At 39.8% G+C, this 20,838-nt stretch overlaps 1 protein-coding gene and 1 pseudogene across 1 annotated transcript; one reads left to right on the top strand and one right to left on the bottom strand.

Moving 5' to 3' along the window:
• Positions 1 to 1,141: 1,141 nt before the first annotated feature.
• LOC6649875 lies at positions 1,142 to 2,759 on the bottom strand. Its single transcript, XM_023179760.2, has 4 exons — positions 2,411 to 2,759; positions 1,862 to 2,352; positions 1,422 to 1,788; positions 1,142 to 1,359 (listed from the first exon to the last, which is right to left on the bottom strand). Exons 1-4 carry the CDS (start codon positions 2,742 to 2,744, stop codon positions 1,142 to 1,144), a joined length of 1,410 nt encoding a protein of 469 aa, XP_023035528.1. The 5' UTR covers positions 2,745 to 2,759.
• Positions 2,760 to 19,295: 16,536 nt separating this feature from the next.
• On the top strand, positions 19,296 to 20,595 carry LOC26529645 (annotated as a pseudogene).
• Positions 20,596 to 20,838: the final 243 nt, after the last annotated feature.

Below are 20,838 nucleotides of genomic sequence, written 5' to 3'. Positions count from 1 at the left end.
CAAACGAACCAACTATGTGATACTTACATATGTACATATGTACATACATATATATAACTGTAGAGATCTGTATATATCAGTGTTGATGTCTCTGTCTACATTTACATAATTGAATTTGTTTGCTTGATTGTCGAGCTGTCGATGCCCAGGCCAGAGTCAGGCAAAACCAAAATCCAAACCAAACCAGGCCTAGGCAACCATCCCGGACTTGAATCTGTAATCCGTGCGGGAGGCATCAACATCAACATCGGCATCGCCATCAGCATCAGCATCAACATTGACAATTGCTAGTTCCGGTCGTTTGCAGTTTGAAGTGCCATTGATGCGCCTGAATCCCAGCCCATCAGCCAGCCCTCATGGCAAAAATCAACGCAATTTGTCAATAAAAATGTAACTCGAACAGATTGTGAAGTGTGCGAATGTGCTCGAAACAATCGGCATCGGCGGGCATAAATTATAGTCCATATATATACATACATATAGATAGATATCAGTGTATGTGTGTGTGTGTGTGTGTGGTATATTGTCGGTCTGCTGCTGCGGGCTTGTTATTACATTTCTTTCTTCTTCTTTTTTAATGTTCTGTGGTATTCCTCCTCCTACTTGACTTTAATGCGTATAATGATTTCCAATGCAGATTAAATGATCAGATTATGGTATACTTGAGAAATCAGAGAAGTGAGCAGAATGGTTAAGATTTGTTGGGGATAAACTGAGTGTGGTGCTTGAAGTGTTGCCCTGCGGGCAGACAAATTGATTGCAAAATATCAAAGAAGCTAACTTTGGCTGTGTCTGTTGTCTATGGTATTGGTTGGACGTAAGTTTTAACAATATTACTTTTCAGGCTTTTCAGGCTATTTGAAAATTGTCAGCAGACCAAGGCATCTGCAGAATAAAATGTGCCTTTTATCTTTTGTTCTTGAACGCAGTTTGAACGCAGTTTCTTCGCAGTTTCTCTCCAGAACACGTGCTGGACTTAAAGTCCTTTATTGACTCGGCCAGGCAAATGAAATTTATAATCGAAACAGCTTCCGCATTTAAAATTACAGATTAGATATAAGAAAATGTCAAATTCTTAAATTCGTATTGTTTATTGTGGTATACACCACATAATTTTCAAATAATTATTATAAGGATTTAGCTACTTTTGCAGTTTTGGGATATTGTCAACATTCAATAAGCCACGGTTATTCAGCCAAGGCATCACCAGTTCAAAATGTGCCTTATATCTTTCGTTGCCAAAGGTAGTCTTTCGCAATGCCTCTGCCGCAGGCGAGTCTGACATGAGTAAATCAACCTTGAAGTCTTCATTTGTGTCAATCAGGCATATGAACAATGGATTCCAAACAGTGACCGGGCCTAAAAACATCGATAGACATTGAATTGTATTTCCATTTCTTCCATCGTTTTAGTTAGCTTACCGAAAATGGAATGCTTTAGTAGGATGATTTGCAACTCCTTGAGAGTGGGCACGAAACCATTGTAGTTTAGTAGCTTTGCACTCTCCACTAGATTTTCATGATACCATCTAATGAAATAATCAAATTTCTCCACTTTAATGTCCAGTTGTGTGGAACTCATAAGGAAAAAGTAAAGATCTTGGGCAGGACTGCCATATTTGCCAATCTGATGGTCAAGCAAATAGGTTTCCTTGATCTGACCATCATTGTGATATTGGAACATGATATTGTTTATCCAAGCATCGCCATGGTTCAGCACATTGAAGTCATTATCGTCGATCTTAGCATCTTCTACAATAGAATCTACATACACTTCAAAAAGATTATTCTAAAAAAGGTTTAAATTTATTAATGGAATAGTTAATAGTAAGTTAAGGGAGAGAGAGAGAGGGGAAACTTACCACTTTGTCCTTAAATTCGTTGATGCTATCGAACTGGCTTACTATTTCAAGAAAAGATTTTTTACAAGTAGCAAGCATGGCCTTAATTATTGGAGCTGTCTGCTCAGAGTACAGGCCATTATTGAATTTTTCTGGATAGGGGCCTTTTAGTTCCTTGTACTTGATGGAAGCAGCATGCCATTGGGCCAATTTTTTCAATGTGTGTTTGGTGTGCTCCAAGTCCAAGCCCTTCATGCGATCACACAATTCGAAACCGATTGCCTTTAGATTATCCAAAATCAAATATTCCACCTGAACATCTTTCTTATGTAGCCTATATGAACGGGGACTAAATTGAACGGGTTGGCCAGCATCTGTGTATAATTTCTCAAACGCAGCTATATAGTTGGCATAGACCTCAATCTCTTTGGAAAAGAGATTATGGGGCAAAAATTCTAATGCTTGACTTGGTTTCACCTTTACAATGTACGACTTAGTTTTCGAACTGAAGTCTTTAAAGAGAAAAATAGAGTTAAATTTGTATGACTGTTAAATGGAATTATCTCTTACCCTTCAGTTGCACATTGATGTCCACTTTGAGCACTGTAGAGGCATAATTATCACCTGGTTTGGTGGCCAACTCTAACGTACTACTCAGAATCTTATCAAATGTGGGTTCAGTACTTGCAACTATTTCAGCAAAATCGCTTGCGTTTAACCATTCTGGAACCAATTTATTATCTTTCTCAACTGCTGCTCCAGCTGGGGCTGCAGTGTGTGGGGGACTTGGCCTGGGACTGGGTGTGATCTTCACCGCCAACTTATTTTGCACATTAATAGTTGTAGTCTGTTCAACAGGTTGAATATTATGGTTTCTCTTTGGCGTGGAACTACGGAAAACCATGTCGAAATATTCTTGCCGTATCAGACCGACAATTTCGATAGATAATACGTGTCCGTACAAGTGTGCGTGTTATTTGAAACTGAAGGTCTGTTCACGAAATCACTTTGTTACTTACATCATCAAAATCACCAGTTTACTTAATTGGCGTTTGCCTCATCGAAAGCAGTAAAAACCAAATAAAACCGCCGAAGTTCTATACTAGAGGTGAGCATAGGCTGTGCTCTTATCGCGGACCCGTGGGTACCCGCGGGTACCCGTGGGAATGGGCCGAAAAATCTATTTTCGGGTTGGTTGTGGACGGGTATGGGTTAGGTTCCTCAACCCGACAATTCATTTGGCAAACGCAATTGTGAAATATTTAAATATTTTCTTTTCTTAACTTTGAACTAAGAACTAAGTTTTTTGCTTAGTTTTTTTTAAAAAAAGTCATGTCTTGGAAACCGTCAAAAGCATTATGCTTGAAATTTATAAAATCGCAAGTGAAACAGCTAACTACTCGAAAATTGAAAAATCTTTGCCAAATTCGAACTATGAATTCCAAGAGTATTTCGATACAAATCAACCAAAAAAAGTGAAACTTGAAAAGAATGCGATCGATTTAGAGATATAATAACATTATGCCACAACTACTTGTTGAAATATGGGAATTTTAGACTTTTGAAAGCTGGCAACTAACTTGAATCTATTATATTCCTTTCATCTATGTTCATATTTTATGTATCCCTGTGAGCTCTGCAACAAGCGAGAGAGTTTTTTCGTTATCGGGCAAAATATTAAACGAAAGGCGCACAAGATTGTCAAGTGCAAATCTCGATAAGTTGCTTTTTTTGTATAAAAATATGTAAGTTTAGTGCTGCTTTGAAGAAAGCCTAAACATTAAAATTTCCTGCTTCGGGCCATGTCGGGTCGGGTTGGGTTCAAAATTTCGGCCCATGCCCACCTCTATTCTATACCCTTCCAAGTTTATTTTTGTTCATTTTTTTTTCTATTCCATTTGAGTTCAGCATCAGTATCCAAAATTTGTTCCTAGCATACTTTTGGGAACTGCCTATGCCCAATGTGTTCTAAATATTTAAAGCCACTTGGTTAAGGAAAATCTCTCTCTTGGTGGAATTTGGTGAGATTTTTAAAAGAATTTCGATTGAAAACGAAATCAAGAATGGTCCGCAAGACATCTTTCTACTTAACTCTAACTGCATTTGGTTTAAATGAAGACTATTTAATCTAGACATTATTAATTTACATATTTATAACTTTTACTGGAAATCTTTTCAATTGCATTGCCTAAAGAAATTTAATTAATGTTAAATTCACTTCAATGAGTTTTCAACTTAAATGCAATTTAATTTGCATTAACCATTAAAAGATAGATGCTCTCTCTCTCCCTCACTTTCTCTCTCTTACTCTTCGTATCTGTTTTTCTTTGCATATATTATTAGCAATCAATTTTAATGCATTTAACTGCAATCAAAAATGGGTTTTCTTCTTCTACTTTGCCTCATGTATTGGATTTTTGCCACACACACTCATACTGAGAAATCGTTCAATCTGAAATTTATACAAAACATGTCAGTTGATGCCACGCCCACTCAACGCCCAACTGTCTGTTTTGTCTGCCAAAAGATGGAAAAATACTTGTATCGAAAAGTAAAACATGAGACGAGAAAGTTTTCCACAAGTTATCTGCATTTTGTATTGCAGATACTTTAGGATATATGCATAGAACATACACACACACACACACACACACACACACACATATTTATATAGAATTTATATTAGAAAGTTAAGAAAATGTTGCAGTTGCAAATACAAGAAATTTTACAACAATTGCCAAATGTCTGTGGCCAAAAATTTTGCGCATGTCAACAAATTTGTTGGCTGGTTTGTTAGTTGGTTTTGCTGTTAGTTGGTTATATTGTTATATTGCTGCTCAATATTATAAAAGTCACAATAATAATTTCTTAAAATCTAAGCATATTTCTGCCTGGCCAAAGACAGAGATGCAAAGACATTTATAGAGACAGAGAGATATGCTGTCCATACATATAGACAGAGTGAGTCGATTATTTTATACTTCCTTCCGCTTTTGCCTTCAAGACGAACTTTGCACAATTTCCCCTCTTTACTTCTCATTGTTTTTCTTGCTCCCTCAATCTTTGTGTTCAACCCACTTAAATACACACACACACTCACCCACACACACACACACACACACACGAGCATAGTTATAAAGATTTTTTGGTGGGGTTGTTTATATATCCGCACTTAATGCTTAATTCAGTTACAGCTGCTGCTCTGCTCTGCTCTGCTTTGCCCTGACATTGTCGCTGCTCTCTTGTTATACCCTTTATATATTGAATTGAATGGCATATTGGGATATCTACGAACTATCAAAACGGGGACTAAAGGCCAAGTAAGTTCAAGCTCCAGAGTTCATAAATCGCTGTGATTTTCCACCTCCATGTAACTGAGTTTAAATTGTCAATATAAATCGAATTCTCTGTTTTTTCAGTGAAACTTCATTAGAAAATGCAAAAAGTGTGTTTAAATATATACAAATTGTTTAGTTAAGGAGTTTTCGAGTAGTTTTAAAAGGTTTGTTGAGAAATTAAGGAACAATTTAGAGAAATATGACTTCCCGCAAGGAGAAATTAGCAGATACTTTTGATAAATGCCTAAAAATAAAAGAATAAATGTCTGAAAACTTTGACAATTATGACCCTGAGGGCAAATCCTCTGTTGATGATGATGTTACCTTCTTCCTTCTGCCTTAGATTTATAGTGGAAGTTATCCTAACGAAGCTTCCAAGTCCAAGTCTTATAGACGACAACTAAAGAACATAAAGGACTGGATTTTAAATCACCTTCTTCTCTATAAAAGTTCATTGAGCACTTGTCAAAACTATTTAACAACTACATATGTTAATAGCTTACTTGGCCTACTGGGTATTTCGAGTTCGATGTCGTTGTTTATATAGAATTTATGTTGCTGTTGTTTTTCGTACAGTGACTCCGTTGCTACCATTGACAATGACATCATCATTATTGCGTGCTCAGCTCCGGCAGCGTCATCAGCATCAGCTTCCAGAATCCAGCATATAGCATCAGTTTCCTTGTTTGCTATACTCCTGCTGAGGATGCTGGTGGCACTGGTTTTCCTTAGCGTTGTTGCCGTTGTCTTTGTCGTTGTCGTTGTTGCTGCTGTCGTTGCCGTAGTTCTTGCCTGTCACATCTTTGTTATATTTTTGCGCAGAATAAATGAAGTAAAGTAATATTATTGCACTTAGACCGCATTAACTTGTACGTGGCAATCTGTGCTTGGTTGTGGGAACATGGGGGGAGTAGGAGAAGAGAGGTAAACTTGGGGGGGTGATGGTCTTGGGTTTTAGTTTTCGAAATTTAAGTGCCAAGGATTCTCTACGAAATTAGCCAAAGAAATGGCTAAAAGGAGATGACAGCGCTCGGTGATAATAAAACCATAATCAAGTATACGTACGTACATTGCAGTCAACCTCCCCAAGTTTCAATTTAACCCCACCTCCGCCCGCCAACCAACGCCCTCTCTCCCACTCTTTCTTTCTCTATCTCTCTCTCTGTCTTACTAGTATCTCTATATAGAGAGGACCAACAACACACAGTTAACAATGGAAAATTGCTGTTGACATGATTTTGCACTTTCGCATCGACTGCATTCGGCAATTAGATTTTTCTCTGTTTCTCCCTCTCTCTCGCTATCTCTCTTTCTCTTGCGAATTCTCAGTGCTTGGAATTGGTACTGCTGCTGCTGCTGCTGCTGTTGGTTCGTGTTTTTGCAGCCATTTCCAAAAGTGCAACGTTGCATTTTGTTGCCCGTTGCCCATTGCCATTGCGTAATGTGTGGCTGTCAATTTGTTTGAATTATATCCTTACCGTTCCCCATACCACCATCATTCGATTTGAGTCGGCAAAACGGTAAACGCTTTTAATAAACTCAGGGCACCCACTGCCAACGGGCATACCAGCCTCCCCTCCTTCATCCCCCTTGGTTTTGCACCATCCTGTTCCCGTCTAGGTGTCATTTATGCAACAGTTTGTGTTTTATGACACACCAAGACAAACCCGAGGCTCAAGCTTTGACCATTTTAGCCAGCTTTCGGTGGGCTGGTCACTTTTGCAGGCCATAAAACAAAAATATAATTATGACGAAGGTTTTGTTTTGTGTGTGAAAGACTTCAAATGGACGTGGCACACTATTCGATGGTAGAAACGTTTGCCCAGTTCGGAGGTAGAAACACTTTTGGTCTTCAAGTGCGGCTTTAAGTCTTAATAAATAAATATATATGAAGCGTCAGTCGTTTTCAGTCGTAAAACTGCATAGCTATATAAGGATAAACCCAATATGAATACTGAAGTACTTTCATATTTCAGGCATTTCAGACCAAGTTAATGCCCTAAAAGGTAACCATCTACAATATGGGAAAAGCAGTGAATAAAATTGGTCAAAACTAGTTAAAAAGTTTAACATGAGAAGGTTCAATTATTCTAAGAGTGAAACTTACTTCAGTTTGTTTAAAATAAGTCACAGACCAAAGCCCCTGAAAGCTACAAAAATATATATTGAAGAATAATTCCTTTCCTATGACTCTTGAGTAAGTTCTCTCTGATAAGTGTCTTAAAGGACTTTTGTTTCTCTTTTTATACATCTCCTAAATCTTACTTTATTTGACTTATTGTTAGTTATAAAAAGTGATTCTTAATGTAACGATCAGCTATCTGAATATCGTCCAAACTCTTGAGACAATTCTATTGAACCCAAATACCTTATAGCATATGTAGGGAACTGTATTGAAAACCCTATTGTTATGGGTTATGTCGAAAAAGCAGCAAAACTCTCATAAAAACCGCAAATTGAAAGCAGTCGACTCAACGAGAGTTGCAACAGAAACCAGCAACCAACAACAGGAACAGAAGTGCCGCTACGAACTGCTAGGATTGCCAGTGTCAGGGCGCTGACAGACAGAAAGACACACACACAGAGAGAAAGAGAGAGAGAGAGACACAGTTGGACTCCGGTTGACCAAGTGCAGCACTGTGCGAACTGACTGGCCATATCCATTTGGTGGGTGGACACCACTTTAATTAGCCTGCGTTCGAGGTTGCATTGAAAATGCCGACTGAACAACGATGAGATAGATAGATGGATGGATGGATGGTCGGATGGTCGGATGGATGGACAATTGGTTGGACAACTGGACGATGTTGGCTAGATGGATGGATGGATGGATGAACCGAACGAACGAAATGCAATGAAACGGACGAACGAACCAACGAATGAATGAATGAATAAATTCTTGAGTGGTTTGAAGTGAGCCAATGATGATTTGTTTTGTTCATGTTTTTCTTTCTTTAGTTAGTTTGGGAATCGAGAGAGAGATGAAGAGAGAGAGGGGGGAGGCTGTTCCTCTGATTGCAGTTGTTACTTTGCTCCTGCTTTTGGCGCTTAATTAATTTTTACAACAATTTTTCACATTTGGGTCCCTGAATGGAACAAAAAGAATGCAAAAAAAAACAAAAAACTGAAATGAGAGCAGAGAAAAAGGCAAACGAAAATGTTTTGCTCAATGAAAAGTGCCAAAAGTAATTAATTTCATGCGAAATGCAACGAAGCGTCACTGAAATCTTTCCTATATTACAATGTACATACATACATATATACATATGTGATTGTTGTTGTTGTTGTTGTTGTTGCTGGCATATTGGCAACCATGTTGTATGTGTGTTTTTGTCATTTGTTGTTGGTGCCGCATGTGGCGTGGAATTACTCATGCAAGGCAGAACAAGTCGATTTCTTCGCCATATTTTCCGTTTTGTTTTCTCGTTTTTTTTTTTTTTTGGTTGATAATTGCTTTAATTTTCTATTAATAAGCCACAACAAGTACGATATAGGGGCAAGCGGAGGCAAAAGGGACGAGTGTGACGAAGGAAGCTGCTAACAATTAGCCGCTGTGTTGCATACGACTTATGACACGGTAATGGGGAGGGGGAGGGGTAGAGGTGAGGAAAGCGGATGGAGGAGGGGAATAGGGCCAGACTTCTGTCAGATTTCACTTGAAATTACAACGCGACGACAGCAGCAACGGCAATGCCAACACCAACAGCAACAACAGCGGCAACAGGAGCAGGAGCGATGGCAATGTTAGGTTCCTTTATGACAACAGCAACAGAAACAGCAACAACAACAAACATGGCGACAGTTGCCAGTTGTGGCAATTAATAATTTTTCGCCCTGATCACATACGCAATTAATTATGGGGGCTAGGAGGCATTTTTTTTTTTTTTTTGGTTTTCTTTCTCTCTTTCTGTAGTTTTAATGCGGCAAACTGTCATGGGTTGCAATTTCATTGAGCCGCTTGCCACAAAAATAGACAATGAATATGGCAAATATGATTGTGTGTGTGTGTGTGTGTCTGGCGACCGACCATTTTCATTCATTTTCCAATTAATTGAAGCACGCGCGTTACTTTCACTTCCCATTTTCATGGCTGGGATTCGCTTTCGCTTTCATGCGGGAACTTGTGGGTATGGGCTTGGGGCGTGCCTGGCTTAATGGCACTTGAAAATCAAATTGGTAAAAGCAATTAAATGACGCCCCAAGGACACATTACAACAACAACAACAGCAGCAACAAGAATGAAAGAAAAGGCAGACACCCACACACGGTCACATGATTGCCTATAAAAAAGAAATTCTAATTATAATTTAACGCAAATTTGCTGTCTGTGCCATCGACAACCTTTTACGTGTGTGTGTGTGTGTGTGTGTGTGTGTGCTTCTGCCCGACTGCTTTATTTTTGCTTTAAAAATGATGCCACAGGCTGGCCGAAATATTTGCACCAACCACCCCTCGAAAAAAAAGAAAAAAGAAAGAGAATACTCCTGGCCCTGTTGCCCCTGTTGCGCGACGATGACGATGACTATGACGACAACAACGACGACGACGACCGCTGATGCTTTTGTTGGCTCAGTCCTAAAACAGTTGCCGCACAATGCGCCCGTCAATTGCAGGCCCACAGCTCATAACACTGCAGCTGACAGGTTTCGTTCGTCTCTGTGAGGATTCCAGCCAAATCCCACCCAATAAACCCAACCAACCAAACCACCCACTTAAACAGAGCAGAACCAAACCAAACCAAACCAAGCCATAGTCATTCAGTCCAATGTCTGCTCAATTCCATTCACTCCTTGGCAAACTTATTCATTTTTACTCTTGAATTTCAAAGTCGCGACATTTTCATAAATGCTCCGCAACACAAATTGGTTCCATAGCCATCGTTTTGCTTCATCTCTGCCCCAAACTGCTTCTGCTCCTTTTCATTCCCCCTCGTCCTTTTTGGGCATTATTATTGTCGTCTACTCCATTTTATTGGTGGCGGTTTAGTCGCATAAATCTGTGAGACGCCATTTTGTCTTATTTATTAAAATTAAAATGCATATTTTGCTGTTCGTTTTTCGTACACAAGATTCTTATTTCCATTTCTGTTCACTGTTCATGTATGAGAAGTTTTTGTTTAAACTTTTAGTCCATTAAACTTGGGCATCATCAAAATTATTAAGGGAACTGCCGTTTAATAGGGCAGTTTTATGGGTATATCAGCATTTTGCTCTATTAAGTTGGAGTTATGATGGAATATTGACTTGATGGTAGTCAAATATGAAACTTTTCGAGTTCCATTTGCAGGTACCTCGCTTAGGGGGTATCATCCATTCGCCACTCTGGATTGTGGATTACCGCATTCAGGATCTTTGACTTCTCATACTCACATACTTAAGTAAGCATAAGTATGCTTAAACATGTGAATCGAAGAATTTATGCATGCCGACAATACGTATAGAGTAAGAGGCAAATATGTTAGCTATGCTAGGATGTAGTGTATTAAATTATAGCACACACCGAAGGTCATGAATTCCTATTTTCTCATTTAACATATTGCTTTTTATACTTTCTGAGCCGCACACAAGAAAGCGACTCTGGCAACAACAAATAAATGAAAATTGTCTAAAAGCAGAAAGAGGGAGAGAGAGACAGAAAGAGAAGGAAAAAAAATAAACTAAACTCGCAAATTCGCATTTTTGTCGAGCACGCAGCAGCCCCGACACCCGAAAGAAACCTCAATTCAACTCGCAGTCTCCCTCGAAACCCAACCACCCAACTCATCCCAATTTCATTTCATTCCTTTAGCGTACCCCAAACAGCAACAACAACAACAACAACAACAAGAAAAACGTGAAAGGAAAAAAGGCAACTAAATAAGCGACAGAATATGTGTGAGAGAGAGAGCGAGAAAGCAAACAGAAAAACGCAAAAAGTAGCGAAAAAAAATAAGAGAAATTGTATAAATTGAAGTCCTTTCGGACCATATATCACTTTACTTGACAGAGCAATTCCCTTATCTTTGAGAAATCCTGTCGACTGGAAAGTGCGCAAGGACGCGACGAGCAGGCAACGCTATTGGATGGATGAAGGAGGACCCAGAACGGGGGACGAAGGATGGAGGTGAAAGGAGCGGACCAGAACGACAACTGCGGGCCATGATGCTGGCTGCTGCTGGCTGCTGCCCGGCTGCGAGGAGGACCTGACGACGGCAAAGCTGCTAAGCTTGAGTTTAGCAAAACCCACAATGTTGAAGGCAAATGGAAAATGGCTCAACGATTGGAGAATAAGGAGGAGGAGGAGGAGGCGGATGGAGGGCGGTGTACTGGGAGGGCTATGCTAGGCTAGGCTAGGGCGTGTGCTAGTCAAAGGCGTGGCAAAGCTTAAGATGACAGCGAGCGCGGTTTATTTGAATTTCTTATTATGGCGAATACCCAGAAGTAGAAGCAGCAGGCACAGTCAGCAAGGACTATGAACGCTAACAAAACAGGAGCACGGCATAAGGTGGAAGGCGGCTGCTATTTTTTAATTTTCCAGCTTTTCCTATGGGGTGAAAATCCTTTCAGGCACAAGGGTCGCTTGCTTGCTGGCTTGCTTATGGGCGGATTCAATTAGAGCACCTTTTTATGCAAATTTCTTCCGGTAAAAGTTCAATAATTGGCGATGTTCTACAAGTCAAATCAATGCCGTCAGGTAACAGACAACCCACAAACCGTCCTACAAACCATCCCACAAACCTTACCATCCCATCCCATCCCAAACCATTCCATTTCATCTTGGCATCCTTTTGGCCGCGGTACCTTTATCTTGGGCTTTCTTTTTCGTTTCGCTTTGCGGCATAATTCAAAATGAAAGACAGCTCCGACGACTGGTTCTGCCATCTTGGGGTTGCTTGGGAATTAGTTTTCTAACCTGCGGGCTCGTAGCTGATAATTAAAAATGCAATTTTTTATACGTATAAGATGAGAAATAAAAATAAAAAAAAAGAAAACCCTCTTCAGCGAGCGATAGGAGGCGGAGATGGAGAAAGTTCCGGCGGAGGTGGAGTTAAAGGCAACTCAAGACAATGACGACGGCATCTTCTGCGCATCTGACGCATAAACCAAAACGCAAAATGTCGCCCCTGGGACCCAGCCCAGCCAAGTCAACCCTTTGATGGGTATACACAGCCAAAAGGACTACGTCCAGACCAATCCAAAGACAAAACAACTTCATTTCAGATAGTCAGGGGTGGTGTAGATTTTGCATTATCCTGTTGCCTATGGTGCAACTCACCTTCCTCTTCTTCTTCTTCTTCGTATTGTCCCGCAAAATCTTAATGGCAATTTGAGCTGATTTTCAATGTTACAACTGGGAGTTAAATGTCTCCTTGCCCATGCATGCCAGCCGACTGCCAACTCTTTATCAAGCCATTATGTGGACCAAAACCAAGTCGAGCTGATTGAGCCATCGATAAGTTTTGCCGTTATGTGGTTATTTGGCTCTCGACTCTCGACCAGGCGGGAACCGCCGACGAACGTTTAGCCAAGGCAAACAAATTCATGCTCTACTACCTGGCAGTTTCCCACACATTTGTTGAGAAAACTTTTCGACAACCTTTGCGGTTGGCTTTATTTTAATGAGGCGTTAATTAATTGCCCCTCTTGCGCGTTTTGACACGGCTCGACCAACCAACCAGCCAAGTGCGCGGGTCCACGGCAAAACCAAAAAAGATTTATTGTTCTTTGCCACTTTTTTTTGTTTTTATTTTTGCTGCTGCTGCTGTTGTTGTTGTCTCAGTTTTCGCTGTCTTTGGGAAAGTGTTTATTAAATTATTACATTTGACATAATTGGAATTTATGTGGCAAAAAATATTCATTTGAGTAACAACTGTGTGCCACATTTCATACACAAACAAACAAAACGAATTGCATTTGAGTAACTGAATGTTTTGAGAATAAAAAAGGACAGAAATATTACTAAAATATAATCAGAGCCATAATTTATTCAAACTTTTTCTATAAACCAGGTCTAAGAGATGTAAATTAGATCTAATTTGTATTTGATTTTGTTCAAAAATTAATAGTTTATTCTATCAATATATTATTTGGTGACGGACTTAGACAGCCAGGTGCCTGAACCTATTAAAAATTAGTTCTTGGGGCCATAATGCAAAAGTTAGAAGATCTATTTTCAATAGGAAAGTTGGAACATGAATGAAAAGATTGACAAGGATAATAGTTTTTTTTTTAGAATATTTTTAAAACAGATTTTTGGTTAATTTGACTTTCTTTAGACTGTATTTTCCCCAATTTCTAAGCGATTTCCAAAAAGTTTATATCATTTAAATCAGAATTTAGTATTTTACCAAATATTTGGAAATTTTAACAAATTATTTTTGATTCGATTTTTGAACAAAAAACATGATGTTTACCAAAATTCTCCAAAATTGACAAAAAAAATTTAGTTCCCAAGACTTTAATACAGATTGAAAGACATTTTTCTAACTCCAAAATAAAGACATAAATTTTAAACATACTCAAAAAATTAACTAAAATAGAGCTTTATGAAATTAACAATAATTGAAATTCTTTGCTGTTCAGTAGCATTTTTTGTGTTGCTCAAAACAATAACTAAGACGATAACTAGCTTGAATTACATTCCAATTCCAAATTGAATTTAAAAGCATTCAAATGAGCTATGACTTTTGAAAATCGTTTATAATTTGGCCTTTGGTTTTAGATTGTCAAAGTTGTGAGTTCTAAATAATTCGGAGAATATTTTGAATTCAACTTTTGTCAGTTTCCTAAAAGAATGAATATTAAATCATTTATTACCTTCAAGGCGGGAGGCCTGCGGCTTTTTACTAATCCTGCTATATGGCTAATCCTACACTGATATTCTTTATTTACTATCTTTAAGTTTGTCTTTAGAGAAATTAGCATTGAAAGGTATGTATAAATGAATGGTTATTAAAATTGTAAGCTCAATTTCCTTCTTATACTTGACTGGAACTCAAAAGGTGTTGTCTTGCCACTGCCTCAACACCATGCCACAATGTGAACAAGTGTCTTCGCCCCCCTTTAGCCTAATTAAAAATCATTTAAAGCGCCTTAAGCCAATTGATATGGTCACCCGACACACAAAAGAAAGCATTCAACCAGCAAACAAACAAACAAACAAACAAAGGACTAACAAACACTAAAACAAGCGACAGGCGAACATCAACGACAATGGGAGACAGCGTCAACCCCATGGCCATGGCCATCTTAAATGTCTGATCTCTTGTCTAAACGCACATAAAAGTCATCAAATTCACTGAAAACAACATTTGGCTTTACGTTTACGTTTTGTTGTCATTGTCACCGGGGCGCGTTTGGCTTTTAACTTGTTTTTTTGCCATTTGGTTTTTTGGTAAGCATCACCACCACCACCGCCAGCACCAGGACCACCCCTCCAACCTTTTTGCAGGCTTTTACAGTGTACACCCCGCAGCAATCAACAAGAGTGGCAATGGCCAGACCAAGAGAGAGAGCAACATGAGCACTGTGCACTGTGTCCTGGTGCGTTTTTGGTCTCAGTGCGAGGCGGCAAACGGCTTCGTCGACTTCCCTCAGGGAAACGTCAAACAAATGACAGTTGATTAGACAAACATCTCGACGGCAGCACCACGAAACGAGCATCAAATGGAAAATTGTGAAATTATGCAATACGCTTTCGCACTCACCGTGTTTGGAGCCAGAGACTGAGGGAAACGAACAGACGGGGGACGACGGAGTCAAATGAAGTAGTTTTTTGGACCCGGACGTACGCAATGTCAGTGTACGATCTTAGCACGCTGATAAGATTAAACTTCGGCGTACGCACCACACTCCAATTCCAACACCAAAAACACCAATTCGACCTTCCCACACACCCACTCAGCCTCCTCCCTGCCTGCCCTTACCACGTCTTTCCTGACAGCCTGCAGGCGTTTCTCTTTCTCTCCTTTTTTTTGTATACTTCTTCGTTTTGTGAAGACCGAGAGACAGACAGATAGAAAGGAAAACACAATGCCGAAATAATTGAATGCGATGAGGCTCATAGCCATCGTTGTTGGTGTCGTTTTTTTTTGGCATCAAGCCGTTAAACAACAGGCGTAACAACAACAGAAACAACAATGGAAATGGTTGAAATGGGGAAGGAATTGTCGAAGGACTCGAAGGCACAAAATGTGCCTCCAAATGGGCCTAATAATAATTTGTGAAATTGGCAATATCAGTCAGGCCAAGTAGTTACAATTACTTAAGTGCTGATGCTAAATGGAAACCTCTACGAAAAGGAAAACGAAAACACTAAAGCCATTAAGTGGGAAAGTAAAATATAGAATATATACTAAATTAATATATTTTAAAAGAGATTTTAACATTTCAGCAAACTAAATAGAACTTTAAATCTGCTGAACCCTAAAATGTAGATTAAATGTAGACATAACTTCATAGTTAGTTCGATTTATGTTTAAAACTATCAGTCACTAAACCAAATATCCTGAATAGAGGTAAGTTAAGAGAACATATTATTGAATTTCTGAAGTATTCAATATTTTTCCTTTAATTACTCTCGATCGATTAAAATAAATTGAGTTTCCCAGCAAAGAGTTTCATTTGAAAATTCGAACTTCTGCCTACTTTTATGAGACTTGGTTAAACTGCATTTACAATTCATGTCAAATATTTGTTCCCCGTTGCCTCTTGCAAAGCATTTTCTATTGAAAATTCCATTAAAATGTAAATGCCACTCAAGAAACAGTTCGCATCATGCATAAACTACAATTTATCATAGTCCTTGGAACATTTAGCGTATGTTTTCAAAACCAAAATTCAAATTCTCTACTCTTTCGACCAAAAAAAAAAAGTGAAGGAGGAACAACGTAGGGTAAAATAAATAAAAGGGGGAAAAAAAAAACCCAAGAAAAAACTAAACCTACTGGAAAATCCCCCTTGAAACTGAAGTGTAAAATGAAAACAATGCAAAGCGCAGCAGTTTTCAGTTTGCAGTTTTCAGTTTACAGTTTTCTACCTTTGTGCAAGGTCCGCTTGACTGAATGGAAAAAAGGACTGAGAATGGGAATGAAATGAAATGCAAGGCAGCAGACGCAGAAGCAACCACATCCACATAGAGGATAGCTCGAGCTCAGCTGCTGTTGAGTGGAACGTCTGTTTCTAGAATTGTTGTAGGCTAGTAGGAGGGGGGGAGTGGGAAGAGTTACCAACAAAAAAAGAAAACAAGAAGAAAGAAAGAAGAGAAAAAGTGTCCCCTGCTCTTGCGTGGGCGATGCTTTAACAAACAACAGAAGCTGCTGTTTCCCGTTTTGTTGCTGATGAAATAAAATCCGCCTTTTGTGCATTTAATTTTTAGAATGCTCAAACAAAGGGACAGGCAACAACAAAGGGCGTACCCCAAAAAATATAACGCAATGCCGGCAACAGCAACAGCAACAAGCCACAACAACATCACCCACAACAATGGCCATTGCCTCACAATAAAGGCGAAGGAATCCTGAGGACACTCAGACAAAAAGACCTGGATAGGTTGTCTAACAAAAGGACACCAACTGCAGGCTTGCAATTTGATGCCAAAAGGAAAAGAAAAAAAATGGGCAAGGGTTACCCTCAAGGCTGAACAGTTCTCCCATGCCATGCAGGATGACAGCAACAACAAAGGCAACTACAAACAACTTAATTATTGGCACGCGCTGCAATTTTTCGCATTGACTTTTGCAGCAGCGAACCTGAGAAGCGCCACGTGTCGTATACGCAACCAACCACCGCAACAATGGCACTAACAAACTATTAAACAATAACCAAAAGTCCTTGTCATAATAGCGCCACACACACAACCATAAAACAACTCCCCACTTGCTCGTTTTCCAAGCGGTGGGAAAAGGAACCAAAAAAAAAGAAAGAGAAATAAGAGTGAAAATAAAAAGAAATGTTAAGAAAATGCGAAATTGTTTAAGGACCCAAGCTGGCAAACGGCGCCAGAAATTCTCACAAGACACAAGACATTGTAAAAATTACATCAATGGACTTAGCCTGAGATCCTCTCCAGAGTTGCTGTGGCTGTTGCTGCTTTGACTGGTTCTTCTTCTTCTTCATCTTGGTATTCTTATCTGCTGGCATCCCGCTCGTGTATTCAATGTGAAAATAATTTCTTTATCCTTTTTATGTGCCCATTTGGCATGTGCCGTTATGCCAAAGCTGATGCCAAAGCCAAAGCCCAAGTACCCGGAGCAATAACAAGACGAAGAAGGGGAGTGTTGGTGAGGGGGGAGGAGGGGGTGGTGGGATTTGGAGTTGTCGGTGGGTTGGCCTGTTGTAATAACATCCCCCAAATGGGTCATTTGCGTATCCTCAAACAGCGAATAAAAATCAGTGAATAAGAAAAACAGGAAGTGTCAGAGGACATCCGCATGTTTGTTGTTGTTGTTATGCTTCTTGTTTTCCATCTCCCTCTCTTCTCTCTCTTCTCTATTTCCATCTCTTATATGTGTGAGTGTGTGTGTGTGTGTGCGCCATAAAAGGACCACAGTTTTTCGGGTCTCAATACTTTTGATTAAGAGTTCGACATCGTAGCCACACTGCTAATTGCAAACGACGCTCTGTCTCACGATTTATGTCGTGACCGAAATGGTCATCGGTTGTCCTGGCCCAAGCCAAATGGGTAAATGGGCAACCTCTAAATGGGCATGTCTACTAATTATCGAAGGGCGTGTGCATTGTATGCTGTCTGTAGCAAAAGGTTTTTAGTTTCTGTCTCGCTTCTTGCGTCAGCAGCTAAGCAAATCGAAATCGCTTTGTGGCATTATCGATCAATATGAGGGGCCAACCACTTAGAAATGTGAGAGAGATGTGATTACATTTGTATGTGTGTATGTATTCACATTTCCTACGGTTGAAATTAAAGCAATTTGATGTCGAAACTACATTGGCTTATTCTTAGTTATTCAAGCTACTGAAAATAACACAAATCTTTTAACTAAGTTAAATAACTAAGGACTAAGACATAGTCAGGATTCATGTCTAAGCAAAAGAAGCTAGTCAGGGTTTTGTCTTTTACCTCAGAGTCATAGTTTGTTATCAGCGAATCAGTCACCTGACTTTGAAGTGGCGGATCCAGCTCATCATTTTTGGAGGGAAAATCATTCTAATGTATTAAAATTTTACTAATTTCTACAAAATTCTTATCAGTACAGGACTTTCAATTTGATTTTAAATAATCACATCATTATGTTTCATTCTGTTGAATTTATCTTAATATATTCTTCAACCCATCCGGGTTGATTCCATTCTTTGGATTACTGATTTTCTGATCTTCTGACTAATGGACAATGTCGAAATAAATGGAGTGCCTAGATAACGTTGTTAAAGTAAGAATAATTGGCTTGCAAACATGGCCAACTCATTTAATTTTGGCAATTAATTTGAAAAATATGATTATGCAAATTCTAATATTCGAATCAGACGAAAATCTATTAACACTCAATGTGAACAAATCCCTAGAATTCTTGAGACTTTCTAAATACTCATATGTGAGTGCCGGCAAGTTAAGCGCTGCGTTGCTATCCCTGTTTGCAGTTGCTGTGGCTGTCTCTGCCCCGTGTAATCCTTTTTTCGCAATTAACAACACATACGCATGTCAGCAGCAACAGCGGGTAGCAGCAGCAGCAACAACAACACCAGCAACCACAACAACCTGATGGCCACAACACATTGCAATGCAGATGCAACCATCCGAACCCATCCCATCCCATCTTGTGCCCTGCCCTGCTCTGTCTGGGTAAGATTAATGTGCAAGTTGCGTTCAGTTTGCTGCATCTTGGCGACTTATGGAAATTCATCATTATCTCTCTCTCCGACTCTCCTGCGAGTCAAAGAGTCGGAGTGTGTTTAATGAGTTCTCAAGCGATGTTCAATTCAACTCATTAGCTGCATTTTCCTGGCGCAGCCAAAAAGTGCAAAATGTTTTGCTGTCGCCTGGTTAGTTTTCTTTTGCATACATTACCAATGGAATGGAATGGAATGGATGCGGGTTTAGAGACTTGGGTGTTGGTGTTTGTGTCGATGTTGTTGTAGCTGGTGGTGTGCGTATATTTGTCATTGTCAACATTGGTGTAGAACATGGCGATGTCTATGGCTTTCTGGCTATGTCGGCTCAGTCGACTGGTCGTTCCTTGTTCTTGCAGCTGCCTGGGCTTTCACGCAGGTGATTAACATAAATGCCAAGTGTCATGTTTTGCACTTTTAGTCCGAATCCCAGACCATTTAAGCTGGCCACGCATGATATCTTTTTGGCCAAACAAATTGTCTAACTGTAATGACCAATTCTTCCCATCTTCCTATCAGCAGGCAAAAAAAAAAAAAGTCTTGGCACGCGTTCTCATACATATCCAATGGCAAATGCCAAAAACTTGAAGCCATAAATCACGGCGTTTGGCAAACAAACAAACAAGCAAATAGCCACCCACTCCCCTTCCCCTTCCTCTCAAAAGCAACGCCCGGAACCGCAGCTAGGCAAACATAAGCAAAAACAAGCGGGGGCTGAGCCAAAAAGGCGGACCACCTTGATAAATTCAAAAGCACGCACTTTTGATTTAGGCAAATCCCCACTAGGATATGTGGCCACTATATCATCCATTGGCAGAAGTCATCGCATCCCAACCGACCAAAAAAAACCCACCCAAAAACCCAAAAAGAAAGCGAAAGCAAAAGCTAGCCGGATAGAAAGAAATCTCCATAATATATGCCGGAACATATTCCGCACACAAATTGCACAGCAAGCGCCATGACCGACCATAGTCCAAGGTCCTGCGGAGGAGGACTTTCCTTCGACTACGTTGTACGTTGAATTGCAATATTATAATTCAAATTTATGCAGTCAAGAAAAAACCCTTTTCACACGCACTTTCTTATCGACGCCATACGATTAAAGGAATGGGAGCGACAGCAAAGGGAAATGAAATGAAAAATAAAAAAGAAAAACATTCAGTTCGCTTGCCCCCCCCGCCCCCCATTCACCATTAAAAGCACCAAAGAGTCAAGAGCAAGTGTGAGGAAACGGAAATGAAGCCAAACGGAACAAGCAAAACAAATTTACAAAATGAAAATGCCACACACACACACACACACAGACACACAAACACACACTCGTAGAAATTGCTCAATATGAAGCTGGGAATGGGATAGTGACAGGGACAAGGACAGTTGTTGTTGTTGTTGTTGTTGTTGTAGTAGCATCCTTCTCCCCTCTTCACCCAATCTCTATATCTGTCCGTATCCGTGTCCGCATCCCCAGTGGTATTCGTTTGGCGATTTGCCTGTCACAGGGTTGCCCATTCACCTCCTTCTAACTCACCAAATATCGTTGCTGTCGCCGTGACTGCCTGTTTTATTTATTGCTTTTTTAACCCTTTTTCGTTGATTTGCTTTCGCTTTGTTTTTTTTTTTGTTTTTTTTTGGTTTTGTGTGTTTCTGTCCGCAGTGTTTCCTGCCATTGAAATCGAACTAACGGCTATCATACGAGTGCCCCTCCCCTCCCCACCCCTCTATCAACCGTAAACCCTTTATATTCCACATTCTGGCAAGTTTCACTTTTGCGCGTAGTGCAATTCAACGTTCGCTTAATGAACTTCACTTCACTCCATGCTGCTCCACACGAAGTCCA

This window comes from Drosophila willistoni, chromosome 3R (genome assembly GCF_018902025.1).
Source record: "Drosophila willistoni isolate 14030-0811.24 chromosome 3R, UCI_dwil_1.1, whole genome shotgun sequence".
NCBI classification, from domain to species: domain Eukaryota; kingdom Metazoa; phylum Arthropoda; class Insecta; order Diptera; family Drosophilidae; genus Drosophila; species Drosophila willistoni.
Note: the sequence above shows the minus strand (reverse complement) of the source record. Positions and strands in the feature narration are given on the sequence as shown.

What these genes read in the sequence shown, in the direction of transcription:
- LOC6649875 (XM_023179760.2), bottom strand. Translation starts at nt 2,744, where the DNA reads ATGGTTTTCCGTAGTTCCACGCCAAAGAGAAACCATAATATTCAACCT. An exon ending in CATCAATGTGCAACTGAAGG is followed by an intron (nt 2,353 to 2,410) that starts GTAAGAGATAAT and finishes TTCTCTTTAAAG; the next exon opens with ACTTCAGTTCGAAAACTAAG. An exon ending in ACTAAAGCATTCCATTTTCG is followed by an intron (nt 1,360 to 1,421) that starts GTAAGCTAACTA and finishes CGATGTTTTTAG; the next exon opens with GCCCGGTCACTGTTTGGAAT.